This window comes from Notamacropus eugenii, chromosome X (genome assembly GCF_028372415.1).
Source record: "Notamacropus eugenii isolate mMacEug1 chromosome X, mMacEug1.pri_v2, whole genome shotgun sequence".
In the NCBI taxonomy this organism is placed as follows: domain Eukaryota; kingdom Metazoa; phylum Chordata; class Mammalia; order Diprotodontia; family Macropodidae; genus Notamacropus; species Notamacropus eugenii.
In genome coordinates, this window is record NC_092879.1 from 22,656,524 (window position 1) to 22,676,574 (window position 20,051).

The window sequence follows — 20,051 nt, forward strand, 5'->3', positions numbered from 1 at the left end:
GGGTCCATTAGCAAGAAGTGAATTGCCCAGATTTTGGCAGTGTGTAGAATCTGCTACAAGAATGGCTTAAGTCCTCTGGGCAGAACTTTCATCTTAAAGCAGGGAGCAAGGGTAGCCAGGCAGGGAGTAGAAGAACAGGTTACTGAGGCCTGCACTGCAACAGCCAGCCCAGTGCCACCTTTCCTAGCTTCTGAGGATATTGTCCCCAGCCAGGTATCAAGGCTCCCCTGGGCCCAAGGTAGAGGCCATTGCTTGGGAAAGCAGGTGACTGTCATGACTTCATGGTCACTGAGTCTGCCGGGTCTCCTTCAAGCAGCCTGAGACTTTTTCTTTAAATGCAGGTGGCTAAATCTGGCTATTTGAACATGTCAGTGGTAATGTTTTGAAAGACCTTTTCACTCCTCAAGGAGAGATATCATGTTCTTAGTCACAAAAAGCAGAGTAAAAGAGCTCTGGACACTGGGGTGATCCTGCTGACTTAATTTTGCAGAGAAGGAAGCTGAAAAAGTAGAATTTTACTATTTACCTCAGTTGCTGTCTGATTTTTTTTTAACTATGGGAAGTTGGGAAAATGTCTTATGAATTAAAGTCTGAGGACCTCAATTCAAATCATCTGCCATGACACCACCACCACCACCATGGGACCCTGAGGAATGAAATGAGAGGGCGAAATAGATCAGTGATATCAAACTCAGATAGAAATGAGGGCCACTTAGAAAACCCCATTATCTATGTTGTGTCGAATTTTTATTTGTTCAATGTTTTCCCAATTAAATTTTGATTTGGGAGTTAAAGGGGGACTTTGGCCATCTAGCCAAACCTCATTCCACATGGAATCACCTGACTTCTTAGAAGACGTTCAGTGGGTGGGGGCAAAGGAGAAGAGGCTGCCTTTGAGCCACCTTTTTGACTTTGAAATAGCTAGAATCATTTCTAAGTTTCCCCAGACATCAAGCCTAAATCTGCTTCTTGGTAATCTCCATCCTTTCCTGATCAGCAGCTACCATGCTCCACTTACCATCTTCCCTTCTAGGCTAAACAGCACCAGTCTTCTCTTTTCTAGGCTAAACAGCACCAGTTCCTTCAATAGAACCTTGGCCTGTGGACTCCTGGTTGCCATCTGGATTCTCTCCATTTTCTTTCTCAGTGGCTATCATACAATTCGATGCTGCCTAGAACTGAGCAAAGTGCTGCAGATTTGGTCTGACAAAAGACAAGAGCAGAGTGCCATGTCCTTGTTCCTGGATGCTCCACTTAAGATTGAGTTCATTTCCTTGGCTCCTATGTCCTGTGACTGATCACACACCCAGATCGGATTTAGACAAAGCTCTGTCAAACCAGGCCTGCCCTGTCCTGGACTTTGGAATTAAGCTGATACCATTTACGTCCTCCTCTGAGTCATTGATACGAATTCCAGCTTCGTTGGAAGCTTGTCAAGATAACATTGGAGTCTACGTTCAGCCTGTTCCAAATCCCTCTAATTATTGTCCATTCCACATCTGCCCCAAGAATGCTATGAAATCATTACTTATACTGCAGTAGCACTCTCATTAACACCCCCAATTTAAAAGAAAAACTCTTGGACCAAATGTGTATAGCTAAAACATTGCCATGTTTCTGTCTTGTGCCCCCAAAATTAAATGTGATTTTGCACTTCAGCTCTTAGGAAGCGGATGGGTAGCACCAAGTATCCTGAGTTCTCTAGCCTCAATCAGAGCTGTTCATTGAATTGACAACTTTTGAACTTCTTTCCTTTGTACATTTTGGTTCTACCTGCTTGACTGCATCAGTCCATCCAGTTTGTTCCAGGTTTCTCTGAACCCATGCCCTTTGTCATTTCTCAAGGTATAATTAACGGCACCCCTTTAGAAATTTTCATTTCAGTCAGAGCTGCACATGAGGACCCTAGAGGGGTCACATGTGGCTTCAAGGCCACAGGTTCCCCACCCCTGTATCTAGCTGCCAATAAATATTTGTGTCAACATTTTTTTAAGAGTTTTCATAGGAGTTTGGGAATCAAACTCATTGATTAGTAGTTGAGTTTCATATCCTAATTTTAAGGTTGATACAGTGAATAGAGCACTGGGCTTAGAGTCAGGAATACCTGAGTTCAAATGCATACTCAAGACACTGACCCTGGGCAAGTCATCTAACCCTGTTTGCCTCAGTTTCTTAATCCAAAAAAGAAAGAAGTGGTTTCTTTGCCAAGAACACCTCAAGTAGGGTCAGGGAAAATCAGACATGACAACGAAGATCTCAGGCACCACCTGCTTAGGCAGATCACTCTCCAAACCACTTAGCTTCATGTCCAAGACTTTGTGGTCTTTGGCAGTAGTTAAGTTCCTTTCTGTCTCGTAGACTTGAAACCCATGTGAGTTGCCAAAAGCAGATCTTAAAAGCAAATTGCTGCCTGTCACCTGATCAGGGAGTCACCAGCCACTATGGCTGACCCATGCAGATGTTTCCTTTTCAGTAAGAACCTCAAATGTGGTTTTTAAAATATTTTCTTTGCTAAGCTTCAAATGTCCTTACACTACAACTATCTGACAAGGGTGTTTCCTTTCCCCCACCTCAGATTCCTCCTGCCCCTCTCCCTGATTTGTAGCCTAGGAATGTCATTGTCCCTAACAACCTAGCCTGGAGAGCCATCTCTTAAGACCTTTTTTTCCCCAGAGGGAGACCAGCCTACACTAAAAAGGGAGTGAGACATTGTAGGCTCAAGGCAAATCTCTGCAAGATTGCAGCTCTCTGTAACGATTGGGATATTTCTGCCTGAAATAGTTGGGGGCATTTGCACTTCACCCCTAAACGACCTACTTAGGACCTTTGTGGCCAGTATCAGCAGGAAGACCTGGGGTTGGCCATCCTCTGACACTCTGGGAAAGGTACTATATCTACCCTGCATCTCTTCACTCTAAATTAGAGAAGATGCTGATCTGTGATAAAAGGCTTGCTTCATCTGGGGGATTCTTAGCCCAATAAAATCACTGATCCAGTCCCTGTCCTAATGATGCCCGCCCCCCACTCTCTTCAACCCAAGTGGCACCAAGCATTTCGCCAATTTTCCTATCAATTTGTTTTACCCACTAGTTATTCCACTTTCCTTGCTTTGCCTATTTTTGGATTAGATCCTAAGTCCCTGGACTTTATTCTTCCACTGAAGCCTTTCCCAAAATCTGCATCTGGAGATAATTCTTTTTCAGAACTTTCTCGATTTCCTCCTAAATTTCCAGGCCTCAATGCATGCAGTTGCTGCATGGTCTACCCCTTCTGACCCCAAGAAAGCAAAGGCCTCAATGACGGGGCTTGTGCATTTGTGTGTGAGCAAATTCCTAGGTCTGAGCACTTGGGAATGAAGTGCTAATTGATTTATCATTACTCAATTCAATTCCTTTCACGGAAACCTGAAGGTAGCCTTTGATTTTTCCCAGCTACCTCCCAGTCTGGCACTTTGATGGGCTTTCTTGAGACTCCCTAGCTCTGATCCTCCCCTTGGTCTGTAGCCACTGACCCCTCACTGGCATTTTAACCCCAGTCAGCTCAGTTTCCTTGTCAGTCTCTACTTAGGTCAGGATGGGTGTTTGCATCTTTAAAGGTAGCACTTAGCAGGGGTGTTAGGGAACCTGCTTGGACTGATATTGTTCAGTTTTAGGAGTGAGCATTTACACCTACACATCAAGGCTTTGTTCTTTATTTTTGCTTTCTACACTAAAGGGAGAAAATGTTGATGTAGATTTATTAAATTTACAAGTGTGTTGTGTGCACCTTCCCCTCCCCTCCACACACACAGTTGTTAAAACATTTCCCAGCATCCCACTGCCTGTAAGGTAGCACTGGCTAATGCTTCTCTGTTTTCACATGGAGTAACAGGCTAAAGAAGAAATTAGTTGCACAAAAGGATCATGGCCCTAAAGATGCTCTGCATTCATTCATTCCCTCTGTACCACTCAAAGCTAAGGAGGCAAATGACTAAAATTTTAGGTCCCTTCTAGCCCTTTTCTCATTTCCAGATATCCAAGGGAGAGGATAGTTCTACAATCTTGATCCAGTCATTCCCTGAGGCTTGTATGTACTCTTCTCCAGGGATAGACTACTCTATCCTGTGCTTATAGGATCTGGTACCAGATTTTATTGGGGCCTCTCAGGTGCCATCAAGTTCCATGACATCACTAGCAAATACTAAGCCAGGCCTATTATCTGGAGAAGCCAGAACTTCTGTAGGAATGAGCTTCACATTTTGAGTTCTTGGGAAGAACCTTGGGGTTCTGAGTGAGATGGAGATAGAGATGAGATGGAGATAGTTTGTAGGTGATCCTTCAGCCGATGCAAAAATTTGGGTTATTGTCAGCCCCTAGGATTCACAAGGGCAACTATTTCCCTCCTATCAATGCATAATTTTCCTGATCCTAAGGTAGGAGAAGCCCAGGGGTCATGCACTAGCTTGGTTAAAAAGTTTCAGGAAAATCCTTGACAATCCAGGGGTATTTCTCAACCACTAGTAATTAGAAAATGAATTCCTGCTGAAATCTGCTTCCACTCATTTCTACATTTGCTAATTACGTCAACTTTTCTTCATATGATATGTCGTCACTAACAGCGAAGGCTATGAACAGAACAGTTTGGGAAATTTGATTGCTCCTTAGAGCTCCAATAATGATGGATTGAAGTAAGCTTGGGTGGCAGAATGGCAAAGCAGATAGAGAAGGAGATCTAGCCCTTAGAGCTGGAGAGAATAGCAAACAATAAAGGCTTTGGGGAAGCCCTGGCTGGCCTGACTGCCTTTGCTCAGTGTTCCAAGGACCTGGGTAGTGAGAATCAGAGGGAATCACTAGGGACAAGATGGGAATTAGCACCCTAAGTGGTCTTCCAACCAGCTTAATGTTTTTCATACTATAGTCATGGTTCTTATGTTCCTGTCCTCTTTAGTTCTCTGGGCCTCATTAAGAACCAGGATCAGGACAGAAGGAGTTGCTGTCACAAATAAGTTATAGGCTCCTCCAGCCTTCCCTTTTCTTTTTTCTCCCCAGGCAATCAGGGTTGAGTGACTTGCCCAGGGTCATACAGCTAGTGTGAGGTCAGACTTTAACTCAGGTCCTCCTGACTCCAGGACTGCTGCTCTATCCACTGCAGTGCCACCTAGCAGCCTTCCCTTTCCCTAGGTCTGAGGTTTCCAGCTCAGGATGTTGGTCATTTGATTGGGGAGGTTATATATGTCTAGTGTTTGTTGACCCAAACGCTAAGCTTTTGAAGAGCAGGATCTGTCTTGTGTCCCATATATACAGTGTCTTACAGCCCCGGGTGGTTTTTAAAAGGTCAGTAGACCAGTAGCTACCAAGTCCTGCACTTCTCCACCACTAAAGATGGGACTGCCATGCATGTAAGCCCTCTCACAAGAACCCTACCTACAGACAAGCTTGAGTCTTTGGGTGAGCAATTTTGCTACCAAAAGTTTGGGAATACCTAGTCCAGAGTGAATGGCAGTGATGGTGTTGTTGCTTGCTGGTAAAGAGACATTTGGAAAAGGTATTGACTGGTAAGGCTCAGGTAGAGCTGGAAGCAATGGGAGCAAGGAGTAAACATAGCTGCTTCCCTCATAGTCTGGCTCCTGAATCATAAGCCACATGATTCCAGCCCCCTGGAACTCTCCTCCTCTCTATCTTATTGCCAGAACTATCTTGTGCGGTGAGAATCAAGACTTTGGACTTCTCTGCCCAATTCTGGTACAGATCAGTGTCTCGTTTGCAAGAGGTAGGTGTTGGGATGGCTAATTAATCTACAATAGATGACAGATACCTCCATCAGCTAGAAATGGAGAGAAAAGCAGTTTGTGCCAGGCCCCTGACTGTATGACCCCAGGCAAGTGCCCAGGACAAGGGTTCTTACCCTTTTTTGTGCCATAAACCCCTTTGACAGTTTAATAAAGCCTGTGGGCTCCTTTTCATGTTTTTAAATGCATAAAAATACATCGGATTACACAAGAAACCAACTGTATTGAAATCATTATAAAATATTTTTTTAAAGTTCACAGAACTCAGGTTAAGAACCCCCAGGCATGGGAATTAGATCCACCGACTTCTTGAGATGTTTAAATCTTTCATGATTGACAACACAGTACAGGGAAAGGAGTCTGAGGCAGGATTTGAACTCAGGTCTTCTTGTGTCCAGGTCTGAGGCTTTATTCACTATTATATCCACCTGTAAAAGTGGCCTTAGCAGACGATCTCTTTCACCTGCTTCATTAGCTACACTGTTTTAAGCATGGGTAACAAGGTACCCCTTTTCATGCACCCATGCCCTGCATCCATTTTCCCTCATCCATTAAACCCTTCTGCACCTTTAACCATCCTGTAGCCTTGGGTTCCTCGGGTTCCTACTAATTTGGCAGGGACAGAAATAGTGTATAGGTGCCTGAAATTGGGCTGGGCTGAATGAAGTGTTTGGGCTGGTGAAGGAAAGGCTGTAACATCTCCCTTTCTCTCTGCCCCCTTTCCCTTCAAAGCACCAAAGCCCTTGTTTTTCTCCACTCTTCAGATGGTAAATTGTAGCAAGATCGAGTAAGCAAACCTGCATTAGATGGTTGTAGGGGCATTGTGAAATACAGCAAATGACCTGGAATCTGTATCCTGCCTTCTGAGTAAAAGGGGCGGGATGGGTGTTTTGCTCTTGTGGGCTCCTCTTAGGTCCCTCCGTTACAGAACTGGTGGATGTTTCAGAGGTCACCATGAGCAACCTGCTGATCAGCCTCTCACATAGTGATGTTGATTAGCGAGCTGGGTACCAGCTGCTTACAAGTTCTGCCTGGAGCATGGCTTATGTGGCTCAGAAGGGAGCTAGCTCCTTTGCATGTCAGCCTTGCCAGACTCTTCACTGCTGAGAATATGTTTCTTGGTTTTCCCTCACAAATCCTTTGTCCCAGAATTTTGTCAGCGATGATAGATATCCTCGTTGCCAAGTTCTCATTACTTCCTAATTCTCCAGACTGATATTTCTCTTTCAAGGCCAATTATAAAATGACTCCTAAACCACTACACAATGAGTGTTAATTTTATACTGCTTTTCTCCTGTAAAATTACCAACACTGGGCCCTTATAGGTCATCAGTTTATTCATTCAGCAAATATTTACCTCTGGTTCCTGCTAAGTATAGGGTTTGGGGCTGAGCACTGTGAGGGAAGATGAAAATCAATGCCATCATGATCCCTGCCCTCAATTCACTTCTGCCCAACTCTCTTCTTACAGACTAGCTTGGAAACCTGCTTAGTTTAAACACCACTGCAGGGATAGGGTAGCTTTTGGAGATGAAGCCTGGGCTGGTTACTGCCCTTTGAATACTTGGGAACAACTGTTGAGCCATGTGTCAATCCTATCTTTTCAAGGCCAAGTCTTCCATCTTCTCTCCTCTGCGTTTTTCCTGCTCCTAGAGGCACTGTCTCCACCTTCTCCATGGGATTCCTCCTCAAAGGCAGAGGATTCTAACAAAAGTCACACCAAAGCTTTTGACTCAACTAGAAGCCCATCATACTCCATATGTGGTGGGGGGGGAGCTTTCATTAAAAACTCCCATTCCATAGTTGTGGAATTTCTTGCTATTCCAAAAGAAAATACTGTCAAATGTCAAACAGTGCTTTTCCATTAAGAGTACCTCAATGCATCTTTAAATTCAAATTAAGGAGTATGGTTTGTGAATTTCAAATCACTTCTTTTCCCACCTTGCATCTACTCACTCACCCAAAGCAGGCCACTACCCTTATCAGATGAGTCCCCTCAAAACAAATCAAGAGACTGGAGATGAAGAGTTAAAACACAGTTTGCTTTATTCTTAAGATGCAGGTGGTGTTGGAGGATGTCTACAGAGGATGGGGTAGCCTGCATGCTACCAATCTTAGAGCCTCAGAATTGAAAGGGACCTCAGAGGGCATCTGGCCTGGCATCCCCTGACTGCAGGAAGACCTTCGACAGGGTCCCTGACAGGTGGTCATCCAGACTCTGCTTCAACGACCAAAAAATTCTGCCCGGTCCATTGTTGGGCTACTAGTTGATAGGAAGCCCTTGCTGATGTTCAACTGAAATCTGCCTTCCTCTAACTTTCACCCACTAGTCCTACCTGGGCCCTCTTCCATCTTTCAGCCCCTCCATTATAAAAAGACTGATCATATCCACTTCCTTCCTCCTCTTGACCAAGTCTCCTCCAGGTTAATCATCCCCAGTTCCTTCAGCTAGTTACCAAATGGCATGATGCTGAATTCTTTTACCACCCTGCTCAACCTTTCTCTGAACACTTTCCAACTTGTCAATGTCCCTCCTAAACAGTGGTGTCCAGAAGTGAACACAACACTACGGATGGGTCTGACTAGGGAGGAGTACAGCGGGGTTATCCTTCCCTAGTCCTGGACATTGGCTGGTGGAGAAAGAAGTGTCCCAGACTGGTGAGACAGCAGCCATATAACACACAGAATTTTCTTCCAGTCCACCTGTGATGCCCCCCACCCTATCCTGGGCCCCATACTTCACCATTCCCCCTTGCCCGCTTCCCCCCCCCTCCCCAGATCCTTCCCTCCCTCCCTACCCTCCCAACCTTCTTCCCGGACAGACATCACTCTTAGCTCCTGGCTATTTGCCTTAAGGAACTGCTGGCCCCTGGGCAGGTTCACAAAACATAAAAACAAATATTGGCAAGCACAGAAAAGGATAAAGACCACAAAATCAGGGTTGCTTTTGTCCATGAATGAGGCTCCCAGTGGGCCCCCAGTAGACACAGCACAGTGGACAGTGAGCTGAGGAAGGCATTACCATCCACGGGGACTTTTGTGCTCGAAGGAGTCTGTGCTCGAAATCCAAGGTAAGGAAATGCTTTGTGCTTGGCAAAGTCTTCCTCCCTCCCCCACTTTTTCATTTAGTTTCCCTGTCTCCTTATACCCAAGCTGGATGAGGGGAGGGCAGTGTATGTGTGTGTGTATGTGTGTGTTTCTCTCTTATACACACACACACACACACACACACACACACACAGAGCAGGCCTGACAACTTAACGTTGACCTTGGGTATGCAGATAACTTGGGTTTCTTATACATACACATACACACACACACACAATACACACACACTCACATCACACCCTAGTCTCCAAGGGAAGGGGACCGTGAAGCAGGAGATCCATTGGGCTGTGTGTGCCACGGAGGGAAGCCTCATTGGAAGCTTCACACAGTGGTGACGGACAGGAGAGGATTATAGACTCTCTTCCCGTCAGCCGATCGGGTTCCATGGGCCAGCATCTCTTGGATGGTGATCCAGTTGTCCAGGATCTTCTTGTTCCTCTTCTTCATGGTTTTGCGGTGGCTCAGCGCAATGATGTTGAGCTCATGTTTGCTCTCACTGTTCTGCTGCTCCTTCAGGCATTCCAGCCTGCTCTGCATCATGAACTCCCTCCGCTTCCGCTGCTCTCGTGCCCGGATCAAGTGTTGCTTTCTTTCTTCTTTGCTCCAGTACCGTCCCATCTTCATCTCACTCACGGCATCATCATCTGTGGTCATGCCACTCCGCTCCTCACGGATCTTTAGGGCCCGAGCCTTCAGGAGCCGGTCACGCACTGGTCGTTTGGCTACGTATCGCGTTCCATCGCTTCTCACCTTCACCTTCCACTCCATGCGTGGGGCTTCTGCCCCTCCAACTTTGGGGCTGGCCAGGGAGTCCTTGCACATGCTAGCCAAGCTCAGGGGGTTGTGGCTTAGTTCCTCTAGGCCCCGGGCCTGAGATAGCTGCACACAGCTGTGATAGCGCTCACCTGCCTGGCCCTGCACACGGTGGCGCCTTGAGAGGTACGGACTGCCTTCAGCTCCCGCCTGCTCCAATGTCCCTCCAGTCTTAGGGCTGCGGCGGAGGCGATCCTCAGCATGTTGCCTCTGGCAAACCTCGCCATCCCGGGAGAGGGAACGGAACTTGGCTGGGCTCCCATCTGGGGGGGCAGCCTTGTGAGGGCCACACGTGGTCTGGTTGAGGTTTGAGTTCCCCGGGGCAGCCTTGAAGATGGTGTCAGTGACCCGCCTCAAGGGGCTCTCCAGCAGGGGCTCCATGAGTAGGGGGGTGCTGCGGCAGCTTTCGCCCGTGTTGTAGGCGCTGGTGCTGTCTTTGTCAGACTTCTCTGGCAGCTCTGTGATGTCCGACAGTTCGTGTTTCTTCGGCTCGCTGGCCCCGAAGTCATAGAGACTCTCCTCCTCTAGCAGCCAGGCCTTCATGCAACGCTCACGGAGCTGTTGCATCTTCTGGGCTCGCAGTATATTCCTACACTTGAACTCCAGGTGCCTCAGCTCCTCCTCAAGCATGGCCATCTCATGGCCAAGGCTTTCATTACGGTTGACATCCAGAGAACTGTTGCCCCCTCCTGCCCTGGGGAAGAAGAGTCCCAGCTGGTTGCCATTCTCTAGGTGACATTTGATTTCCAGCAGCTCCCGATAGCGTTCATACTCCTCATCTGTGAGACCTGGGACATCCCCACCACCTAGTCCGGCACCCTCAGCTAGGAGGGAGTCCATGCTGAAGTGGAAGTCCCGGCTCTGCAGGGCGTCTCCTTGGAGGCCAAATTTCCGGAGACTTCCGGGAGTGTTTGTGGTGCTTGGGGCCTCATCTCCTAGCAGGTCATGTTCTGAGCTCTCTTCATTTCGGGTGCTTTCATCAGTCCGGCCCACCCCACTGTCCAGTTCTTGGCTGTTGTTCAGACCTGGACCTGCGCTGGAAGCTCCTTTTCCATCTTCATTTTCAAGCTGGGGACAGAGAGGCAAGTTTGGGGTTCAAGTAGGCCTAGACACAATATATCTCCAGGGGCTAAGATGGGGTATTTGGGCTAAGGCATTATGGGCAACATGGGTATGTGGACAATTCCCTCTTCCTCTCCTATTCCTCAGTTCCTTTATTCCACCTCTCCCACTCTGCCCTTGCTTAACTCAGGGCATGTTCTTCACGGAGGTTGACAATAGCAGTAATGCCTTGACCCCTCCCTTGTTCTCACCTGATGGGCAGAAGGGGATTTAAGCTTCTGGACTGCAAGCTCCCCCTCATTCTCAGAGCCAAAGTCATCTAAGAAGTCCTCACGGTCGCTGTCCTTCCATCGCTTGGTCAGCTAGAGAGAAAAGCCAAGGACTAGAGTTGTGCCAAGGTACCCCTGGCATCACCAGCTATCTCCCCAACAGTTCCTGGCTAAGAAAGAGGTGGCCCTCCTGGGTCCCCTTGGCTGTTCATGCAGCATTTGCTCAGAGGGCTTGTCACTGGCTGAATGGTACCCCTTAAGGGGAAAAGCCCTAATATATCACAGCTGTATTTGATTCTTCTGCCCTGTCACCCCCGCTTCATCCTACTGGATGTGATTACCTCAGTCTCAGGCCGAGCCACAAGCAGTGAAATGTTGGTATTCTCCTCCTGGGTCAAGATCGCTACTGCCTCCTCCCGATTCTGGACGTCCATGCCATTTATCTAATAAATAATATTATAATAAGTATAATACAGATAATAATATTCAAGCTACTATCAATGATGTCGCAGGATAGCTCATATGTGGTTGCCAAATGAGAGGCACTCTAAGGAAGGAAGAGAACTCTGGGGGCTAGGGCAGCCAGGGAAGGCTTCATGGGGGGGGGGGGTGAACTGAGTTGTACCTTAAAGGATGGGTAGGATATGGAAAGAGGAGGGTATCTCAATCAGGGGAAGTATAGCCTAATCTTTTCTTGGAAGATAAGAAACAGCTAAAAACAGATTGGGAGCCAGGCTGCAGAAGACTCTCTCCAGAATCATGGGATAAAAACCTAGGGCCACAGGGTTGGGATGGAATGAGCTAGATGCTGCTAGTCATTTCCAGACTCAGATGGAGTTGCAAGTAGCAGGTTAAAGTGTTCGCATCTCTTCTTGTAGTAAAGGGGATCACTGACTGACCAGTGTGAGGTCAGATACAGTACAGAATGAACTCACAAAGCCTCAACAAAGGCTGCTGGAGATCTGGGCCCTTTTCACCCTGCTCATATTCCACAGGACATGAAAGCAGCAGCTCAGAAGGCAGTAGAGGCAGTTGAACTAACATATTTGGGCAGCTTTCCTACCCAGTCCCAAGGGAGGACCCTGGCCAGCATGGGGAGAAGCAATCTTCTCTCTCTACTAACCCTGCCTCCGTTCAGCTCAAAGAACCAAGCACTCCTAGAGCAGAGAGCCACCCCAGAGAATTGGTGTATTGTCTGGGTTCCTTCTCTTCTCCTTATCTGGAAGACTGTTTCACAATCAAATAGGATTAAAACGAGCCAGCTGGGAGAGGAGGGGCAGGCCAGCTGAGAGGGAAGCTTGTTGGTGCACCCCCACCCCCTTATTTCCACTCAGTGCTTACCTGGATGATGCGGTCCCCTTCTCTGATCCGGCCATCTTTGGCTGCAATGCTGTTGGGATTTACCTATAGGAGTCATGCAAAGTGGGAATGGTGCTAGGTATTCCCAGGGAATGACAGAATGCATCAGGCCCACTCTGAAGAGGAAGGGGATGGAGTAGGCCTTGGCACCCTTCAAGGCAGTTGGTGGCCAGCTCCTGGCTAGGCCCTGACCTTGTTCATTAGCAAGTAGCTGGGGAAGGTGGCCCTCAGAGATCATTTCTAGGCTGTGATGTGTTTTTCCATTTGCAGGGTAAGAATATAATAGGGTCTTTCTTTTTCTTTCTTTAAGATGGTGCCTTGCAAACATACTGACACCCCCTCTGCCCCTGCTTCATCATTTCATGACCATTTCAACTGGTACTTATGAAGCATTTGACAAAGGCAGCTGCCCTGAGAGAGAAGCTTTATTTCCTTCTTCACAAATGGCCCATGGCTTGGCCAATCCTTGATGTAAGTTACTTTCCCTGTCCCTGTCTCTCTTTCCGAGATCAGACAAATGAAAATCCTGTTCAGTGATGTGAACTGTAGAGCCTTCCTTATATGGGTGCATCTCATGCTGAGATGGAGGGTATAGGGCAGTGTGGCTCAGTGGCTTCAAATGATGCCTCTGCCATTTACTCCCTGTGTGACTTGGAACAAGTCTCTTCCCCTCCCTGGGCCTCAGTTTCCTCTTCTGTAAAGTGGCATCCAAAGTCCCTTCCAACTCTTAATGAAGGATTCCATAATTCAGAGCAAAGGGATCAGCCCTTTTTAGCATTAAAAACATGAGCAAGAGCAGAGATGTGGTGACAAGAGAAACAAAGGAGAGCGTAAGAGCCCCAGGTCAATTCCTGTCCATTTCCCCCAAAAGCTTCAATCAGAGGGAATGTTTCCAGGGGGTGGCCTACACAGACAACTCTGAAGGTCCCTTTCAGCCTCTGAAATTCTTCAGCTTCCTCAGAGACACACAAAACTTTAGACTAGTGAGAAGGGTCCTTGGAATGCATCTTATCCAAACTCCTCTTTTTAAAAAGGAAGAAACTGATGCCCAGAGAGAAAGGACTCATTCAGAGTGGCAGTGTCCAAGGGATGGGGGAGAAACCAAGTCTGATGGACCAGGGTGGAGGCCTCCCCCTCCCCACATACAAATCAGGTCTTACCTCTCCAACATAGATCCCCAGATCCTCTTCATCATCTGTTCGGTAGCAAACCATCAAGCCCAGCTTGTCCCGGTGGCTGGCTTTATACAACTCTACCTCCTGCCATGCAGGGGGAGCAGGAAATGGAGAACAGAAACCCCAGGGGATGCATGAGTGAGGTAGTCTGATGCCTGGGGGCAGGACAGTGTTACTGCCAAGCTAGGCCATCCCAAACCATCCCCTCTACCCAGTAAACACCTCACCTCTTCTCTCACATCACCTACACTGGAGCTAGGTGGAGTGTCTCTTTATCTCTCTGGGCTGACATCTATTCTCACTTCCCCTCCAAAATTGTGATTTGTTTAACCAAAGCCCCCTACTTGGAAACCCCAGGAGACACACAAGGAAACATACAAGACACCAGACACACAGGAAGACACAGACTCACCTACACAGAGCAAACACGGGAACCAAACCCACACCCTCCTTCACACCCAAGATTGGCTATGACCACAAGTGACAGGATGGGCATGATGAAAGCCCCAAACGGACCCAGGGGCATGTCCATGCTCTACTTCTTTGTACCTTCTGTCTCCCAGGAAGAGACCAAACCTCTCCTCACTCCCCTAGGAGGACAATCCGAAAGGCACCACCCCAAGCGGGACCACTGACAATGGCTGCTATCCACCTCAAGCTCACCTCATACTCCAGCTCATCCACACGGTCTGCCTCCTGCTGGCTGCCCTCCATGAACTCCGCTGGGTCATAATACTCATGGCCGATGGGGGGGCTGCCCAGGAGAAGGTGGGAGGGGTCAGGACAACCAACCATCCATCTTTCTCCCCCCACTGTTCTCCCCACCTCCCACCAGCTCCAGGGTCTGGCATATCTATCTCCCTACGAGCGACCCAGGGATCTGGAGTATAGATGAACTGTGCTAGACAGTTGCCCTAGGCTCCAAAGCACCCTGAGGTACCCTTAAAAGTGAGCTTACTCAGTTTCATTCCTTTTGAGCCAACTCATTCATGCAGAGGCCAGAAGTGCTTTAAGGATCATCTAAGGGTCCAGAAGGGAAGTTCAAGGATCCAGCCCAGAAGATGACTACTCTGGCCACTCTGACCAAAGCTGTCACCACTAGTGCCTCATTACCACCCCCACCCATTCACTGTGACCATCCCACACAGTGCCCCCAGGAGTTCACCAGACCCAAAAAGATTCTCCAGGACCAGAGCTGCGATGATGATGTGCCCTCAGGCATTGCTTTCCAGTCCCCGGGAAAGGATTAGCACCAAAGTCAGCAGCAGCACTTCCTCCCTATCTCCTTCCTTGGATTGAGGAGAGGGGGTCCTGGGAGCAAGCAGCTCCCCTGCAATCTGGCTGGAAGATTAGTGGCATCGGTGCCCGAACACACACTATCAATCACCCCTGACTGGAAGATGGCCTCTTTTTTTCCAAGGAGTAAAGCAGAGAAATGAAAGAAAGGAAGCAGGCAAGAGATGGGAAGAGATCCGGAGAGGTGAGGGAAATAAGAGAGAGGAAGAAGGCAAGAGAATTCAAAGACATGAAGCATATGGAGAAGAGAAAGAATGAAAGACCAACTCATTCCCTCCCCACCACATTGATCAGCAAGGAATAATCTCCAGCCAGTTCCACGCCAGCAGAGGGGGAGCTTGCCTCCCTTGAGCCCTGGGAGGAGATGAAGGGAGGAAGGCCTTAGTTATAGCTTCCTAATCCCATCACTGGATGGTGAGAAGCTTGAGACAAGTGCCCCTGAGGCTTGATCCTGAATCCAACATAAACCTCCTGGGAGGCAGCCCAGCTTCTCAGAGGAAGATTTCCACAAGGAAGGAAAGCAGCCAATCCTGGGGGTACAAGAGGATCAGAAAAAGTAGTTTGAATATTCTGCCTCCAAAGTCCAAGTCAGGCCTTTGGCAAATGAGCCCAGATGCCCCCAAGTGCTGTGCCCTCTCTGGAGGCAGGGCCCGGAACCCTCCTGGGGGCAACTCCCAGCTCAGAAAGGACATACGGCTCCAGGATGACCATGGGAGGAGTGGGAGGGCGCAGCTTGCCCAGTGCCATGACATGCTCGAAGGTGATGTCAGTCTGAGTCCCACTGTCCACCAGCTGCAGGTCGTTGCAGGAGCCATCCCCCCGGAGCCGGGGGCTTCGTCTTAGCACCTGGATCACCAGGGGCTCCTTGGAGGAGCGCAGTGCTTCCAGGGTTTGCTCCTTTCCATTGACCTGTGGGCAGAGACATGCCCACATCAGCACCGCAAGGCCATCTCCCCATGGAAAGAGAAAGAGAGGGGGACCCAGCCTGGCAGGACTCGGGCATGACATTCATTGCCTGAGTTCACCAACCAGCAGCCCCAAATTGACCCAGAAAAGGGATGTCCATCCATCCTGTAATTTTGATTCCATTCCCTTTTCTACCATCCTACTCCTTATTGTCAGCTAGAATATGCAAAACCACCTCAGGCCAAGTCTAAAAGCCAGGGGAGAGACCCATATGGGTCTGGTGTCTGAGGGACAGGGACGACAGGATCAAGTACAACAAGACTTCTCTCCACGCCAATAGGCCTTCTTCCAGCAGATCTCAGAGCTTCCTTGACCTTCCTCACCTTTAGCTAGCATGGAAGTGTTTTAGGAAGGACCAAGCCAGTGTCATCTGTAAATTGCTTTAGAATCCTTTGGCAAGAGTCTAACAGCATCATCGGCACCCCAAATATGTTAGGTACAATACCAAGGTGATGAGGGGCGGGGCAGAGGGGGCTGATAAGTGTGAGCCCCTAACATTCATGAAGTTTCTATAGGTCCCCAAACTATGCATAGCAATGTGGAAGGGAAGGAATACAGAAAAATGTAAATGAGTCCCTGCCCTCAGAAAGCTTCCAATATAGCTGGACAAGAAAATATACCCATGTGGCAAGATAGTTAACAATACAAGGCAATCTATGATAAATAAATGTCGAAGGAGCTGGGGCCTTGTGCTAGATCTTGAAGAACAATTAGAAATGGAACAATCTCCCCTTCCTGGTAGAGAGGAGAATGCATTCTGGGAGATGAAGTTTTATGACAAAAACAAAGTGCCAGAGATAGGAATGAGCTTGAGGGGTGTGTGGGGTGTGGAGAAGAGACCAGAGTGTTGGGGGGGGGGGCACACAGAAGAACAGGAAGAGAAGAGGCCAGATTGGGAAGATCCACCATTTCTAGTCTCCAGATACAAGTCCTCTATCTTCCAAACCAACTGAGCCCAAGCCAATATTCAGCCAGATCTCTCTGTGTCTGTACTTTCTTGGCCATATTTTCACTTGGTTCCCTTCCCCTTCTAAGTCTCATTGTCTCCAACTCCCTTCTGGCTCTCCTGTTTGCTCTCCTCCTAACCTGAATTAGATGCCTGAATGTCTCTCCCAGTGTCTGAAGGAGACCCTAAGAATCCTGGGAAACTCAATACTATCTAACAGTTCCATCCTAATCTAAGGTGCAACTAGTCCCACCTTTTGCAAGGGTCTGCTGTACTGAGGGGTAAATGCCAGATCCATTGGATTATTACGTGGCTACAATGCATTGTTCTAGGGAAATAGGAATTTTTCATGATTTTTTCATTTAATTTTATAATCAGGATCCCTGATTTCCAGCTGGAGGGGCCAAAGAAGTCATCTAGTACAATCTTCTGATTTTAAGAGGAGGAAACTGAGGTCTCCTATCTAAGAAAAGAAGGTGATCTGCCCACAGTCACACAGGTAGTGAGCAGCAGGAATGGGATTTGAACTCAGGGCCTCTGCCTCCAAAGCCAGTGTTCTCTCCCCTGAGCCACACTACCTCCACTGGGGGAATATGACACATATACAATAAGTCTAAGGTAGAATGTGACGGGGCAAAGGCGAGAAACAAAGTAATCTAGAAAACCCAGGGGAGGAGAAATATGGCAAACTGTTGTCTCTAAATAAGTCTACATAGCTAGTGCCAGCACTTGGCCATGATTTTAGACAACAGCTTACCATCTATTATCTTTGATGGGCCTGCACCAACACAAGCACTACCTCCCCTACCCTCTGTGTGGCCATTTCTAAGCTCTGGGGGCACAAGTGGAAGCACTTCCTGACTTCTGACCAGCGTGAGGTATAGCTAGAGCTAACTCAGAGCTTTCCGTTTGGGGCAAGAGTCATGGTAAGAGAAAAAACATCCTTTGTTCTTGATACAGCTAGACAAGGGACCGTGAGCAAATGAGAAGGCATTCTGCCTCTCACCGTATTTTCAGGTCCTTCCCCGTGTTCTCACGGCAATGCTTCTGTGTTCAGAAGCTGCCAGTTTTTTTGGCAGCAAATCTGGAAGTGGAAGGTCTTTAGCCCTCTCTTCTCTGGGCCTACGGCCTTCACTGATGGGGTAGCACAGATCTGTGCTATGACTCACTGTGTACTAAGACTGGTTGCCTGCTGAATTCCCAGTGGGGGAGAGCTGGAACAAAAGACCAGGAGGGGACAGTACCAAGGTTTCTTCAGAGTGCTGGAATCCAAGGGCTTGATAGGAGCAGGGAAACCAGTTGCTTAAGTGGATTCAGGCTGCAAGGTCAGTAATGGATTAGGAAACAAGGGCTCCTCTCAGAGGAGACAAACACTGGCTGACTCAGCCCACCTCCCTAGGGCTTCCAGATTGCATGGTGACTGCTTGTCTGTCTCTGTGATGATAGGCTAAGAAAGTCCAATGCAGTCCTTCCTTACTCAGCTGCAGTACACATAGCGAGGCATGCTGTCATCTGGCCACACTTCTCTGGCTTCTGCCCTGTACAACTGCCAGTAACATTATTCAGGGGCATTTGGTGGTGTCTATATAAAAAACAACTAAAATCTTCCATTGTTTTCCTTCATCTCACTAAATTTTTTCGGTTATTGGGGTATTGGGAACTCAGCTCTTAGGCAAAGAACGAAGGCAGAGAGATACAAGAAAATAGATATCATGTGATCTGACAAGAATCTGTTTCAGGGAGTGTCTCATGAGCATCTCCAAACATTTCCAATAAGCTAGATGAAAAAGAGGTCATGTGTCTATGGCTGATGGCGTGTGATGGCATATAAAGCATGTACACAGCATGAACAGAAATCTGTGCTCATACCTCTGGTGTACATGTATGTAAAGAACAGGGTTGTGTCCACACTCACTGTGATGACTATGAATATGAGGAAGCACTGTGAAGTCACGTGTGTGCGTGTGTGTGCATACGTATGTGTGTATATATGTGTACCTCTCCCTGAGGTGTGCATGCTTACATTTCCCACACTTTCACCACTGGGACCTGTAGGCAAGGATCCTGGGTGACATCGTGAGGCTCTGCCACTGTCTCTTCTCTGTATGACTGCACAGCAGCTGGGTTGCTATGGAAACTGAGCCCAGGCTGTGGAAAGGGAGCATGGGCTGGTTATTGAAGGGGCGCCATGTCAGGATGTCAGAGAGTAGGGGGATGGGGTGGAGAGCTGCTGCTACATAGGGACTGCGAGTGTGCAGGTACAAAGATTCAGAGCCCGACATGGAGAGCAGAGCTGGTGCCTGAGACAGGTGACCCAGAGTTGGATGCATTTCCTAGCTCATGCTCCACCCGATCGCTGGGTGGACAGACGGACAGGAGATTCCCATGATTTTATTTGCTCTTTCTGAATACCTGAACATCTACAACAACAGCTCTCTCTTCATTAGTGGGGGGGGAGGGGAGGGAGAGTACAGGAGCGAATCCCAAAGTGATGAGGATTGACGATGACACAAGATGATGGGAAGGGATGGGGGATGGGAAGCAGAACAACCCATCCTCTTCTGAAGCTGCCTCCAGTGCTGCCCTACCTACCCTCCCCCAACAAAAAAATCCATTTTAGAGTCTTCCTACAAAGACAAAGAGGCAGACATGGGAAGAAGAAGACAGAGCTATGCAAAAGGATGAACAAAATGAAGGAGAAAGGGAGAGACACTTTGGGACTAGGAGCAGAGTCAGGGAGGAAAAGAATGAATGCCTAGGCAACACGGCTTCTTGGGAATTCGGGATCACTGAATGGAGGCTGGGCAGAGGCAAGAGAAAGGCCAGAAGGAGCACAGAGATCCTGGACACCAGCTAAGGGCACATGTCTAGGTTCATTTTGAAAACACTTTGTAAGTTAAAGCTTCTCCTTCCTCTTCTTTCCAACCTCCACTGTTCCTCTCTATCAGCTTGAGCTCCTCACTGCCTCCCTCCAACACACATACACACACACACACACACACACACACACACACACAGTTTTACCTGTAGACCTCTGTTTATAAAGGTTTATCCATTCTCCACCTCCCTCTCTGCATCTCTGAGCACCCAGCCCTGATGCTAAAGTGAACTGGAAAAAGTTGCTGATGCCCACAGATCCTTCTAGAAGAATATGGTCTATTATGCAGCTACATACACCCCAAGAAGAACAATTGCCTCTCTAGACCCAGTAGGCTTTCAAAGAGACAACAAGGGACCCATGAGTATTCCCTCAAAGAGGGAAATAAGCATTAGCCATCATAGCCACCAGG

The 20,051-nt window shown here is 48.0% G+C and overlaps 1 protein-coding gene across 1 annotated transcript in view; it reads right to left on the minus strand.

The window, feature by feature from the left end:
* Positions 1–7,795: 7,795 nt before the first annotated feature.
* Positions 7,796–20,051, minus strand: part of PDZD4 (PDZ domain containing 4) — a 32,197-nt gene continuing 19,941 nt past the window's right edge. The window contains exons 2-8 of the mRNA XM_072627406.1: positions 15,544–15,758; positions 14,217–14,307; positions 13,539–13,637; positions 12,361–12,423; positions 11,361–11,462; positions 11,002–11,112; positions 7,796–10,756 (exon numbers count right to left, since the gene is read on the minus strand). Of these exons, the coding sequence (XP_072483507.1) occupies positions 9,197–10,756; positions 11,002–11,112; positions 11,361–11,462; positions 12,361–12,423; positions 13,539–13,637; positions 14,217–14,307; positions 15,544–15,758 (2,241 nt within the window). The 3' untranslated portion in view covers positions 7,796–9,196. The remainder of the gene's footprint in view (positions 10,757–11,001; positions 11,113–11,360; positions 11,463–12,360; positions 12,424–13,538; positions 13,638–14,216; positions 14,308–15,543; positions 15,759–20,051) is intronic.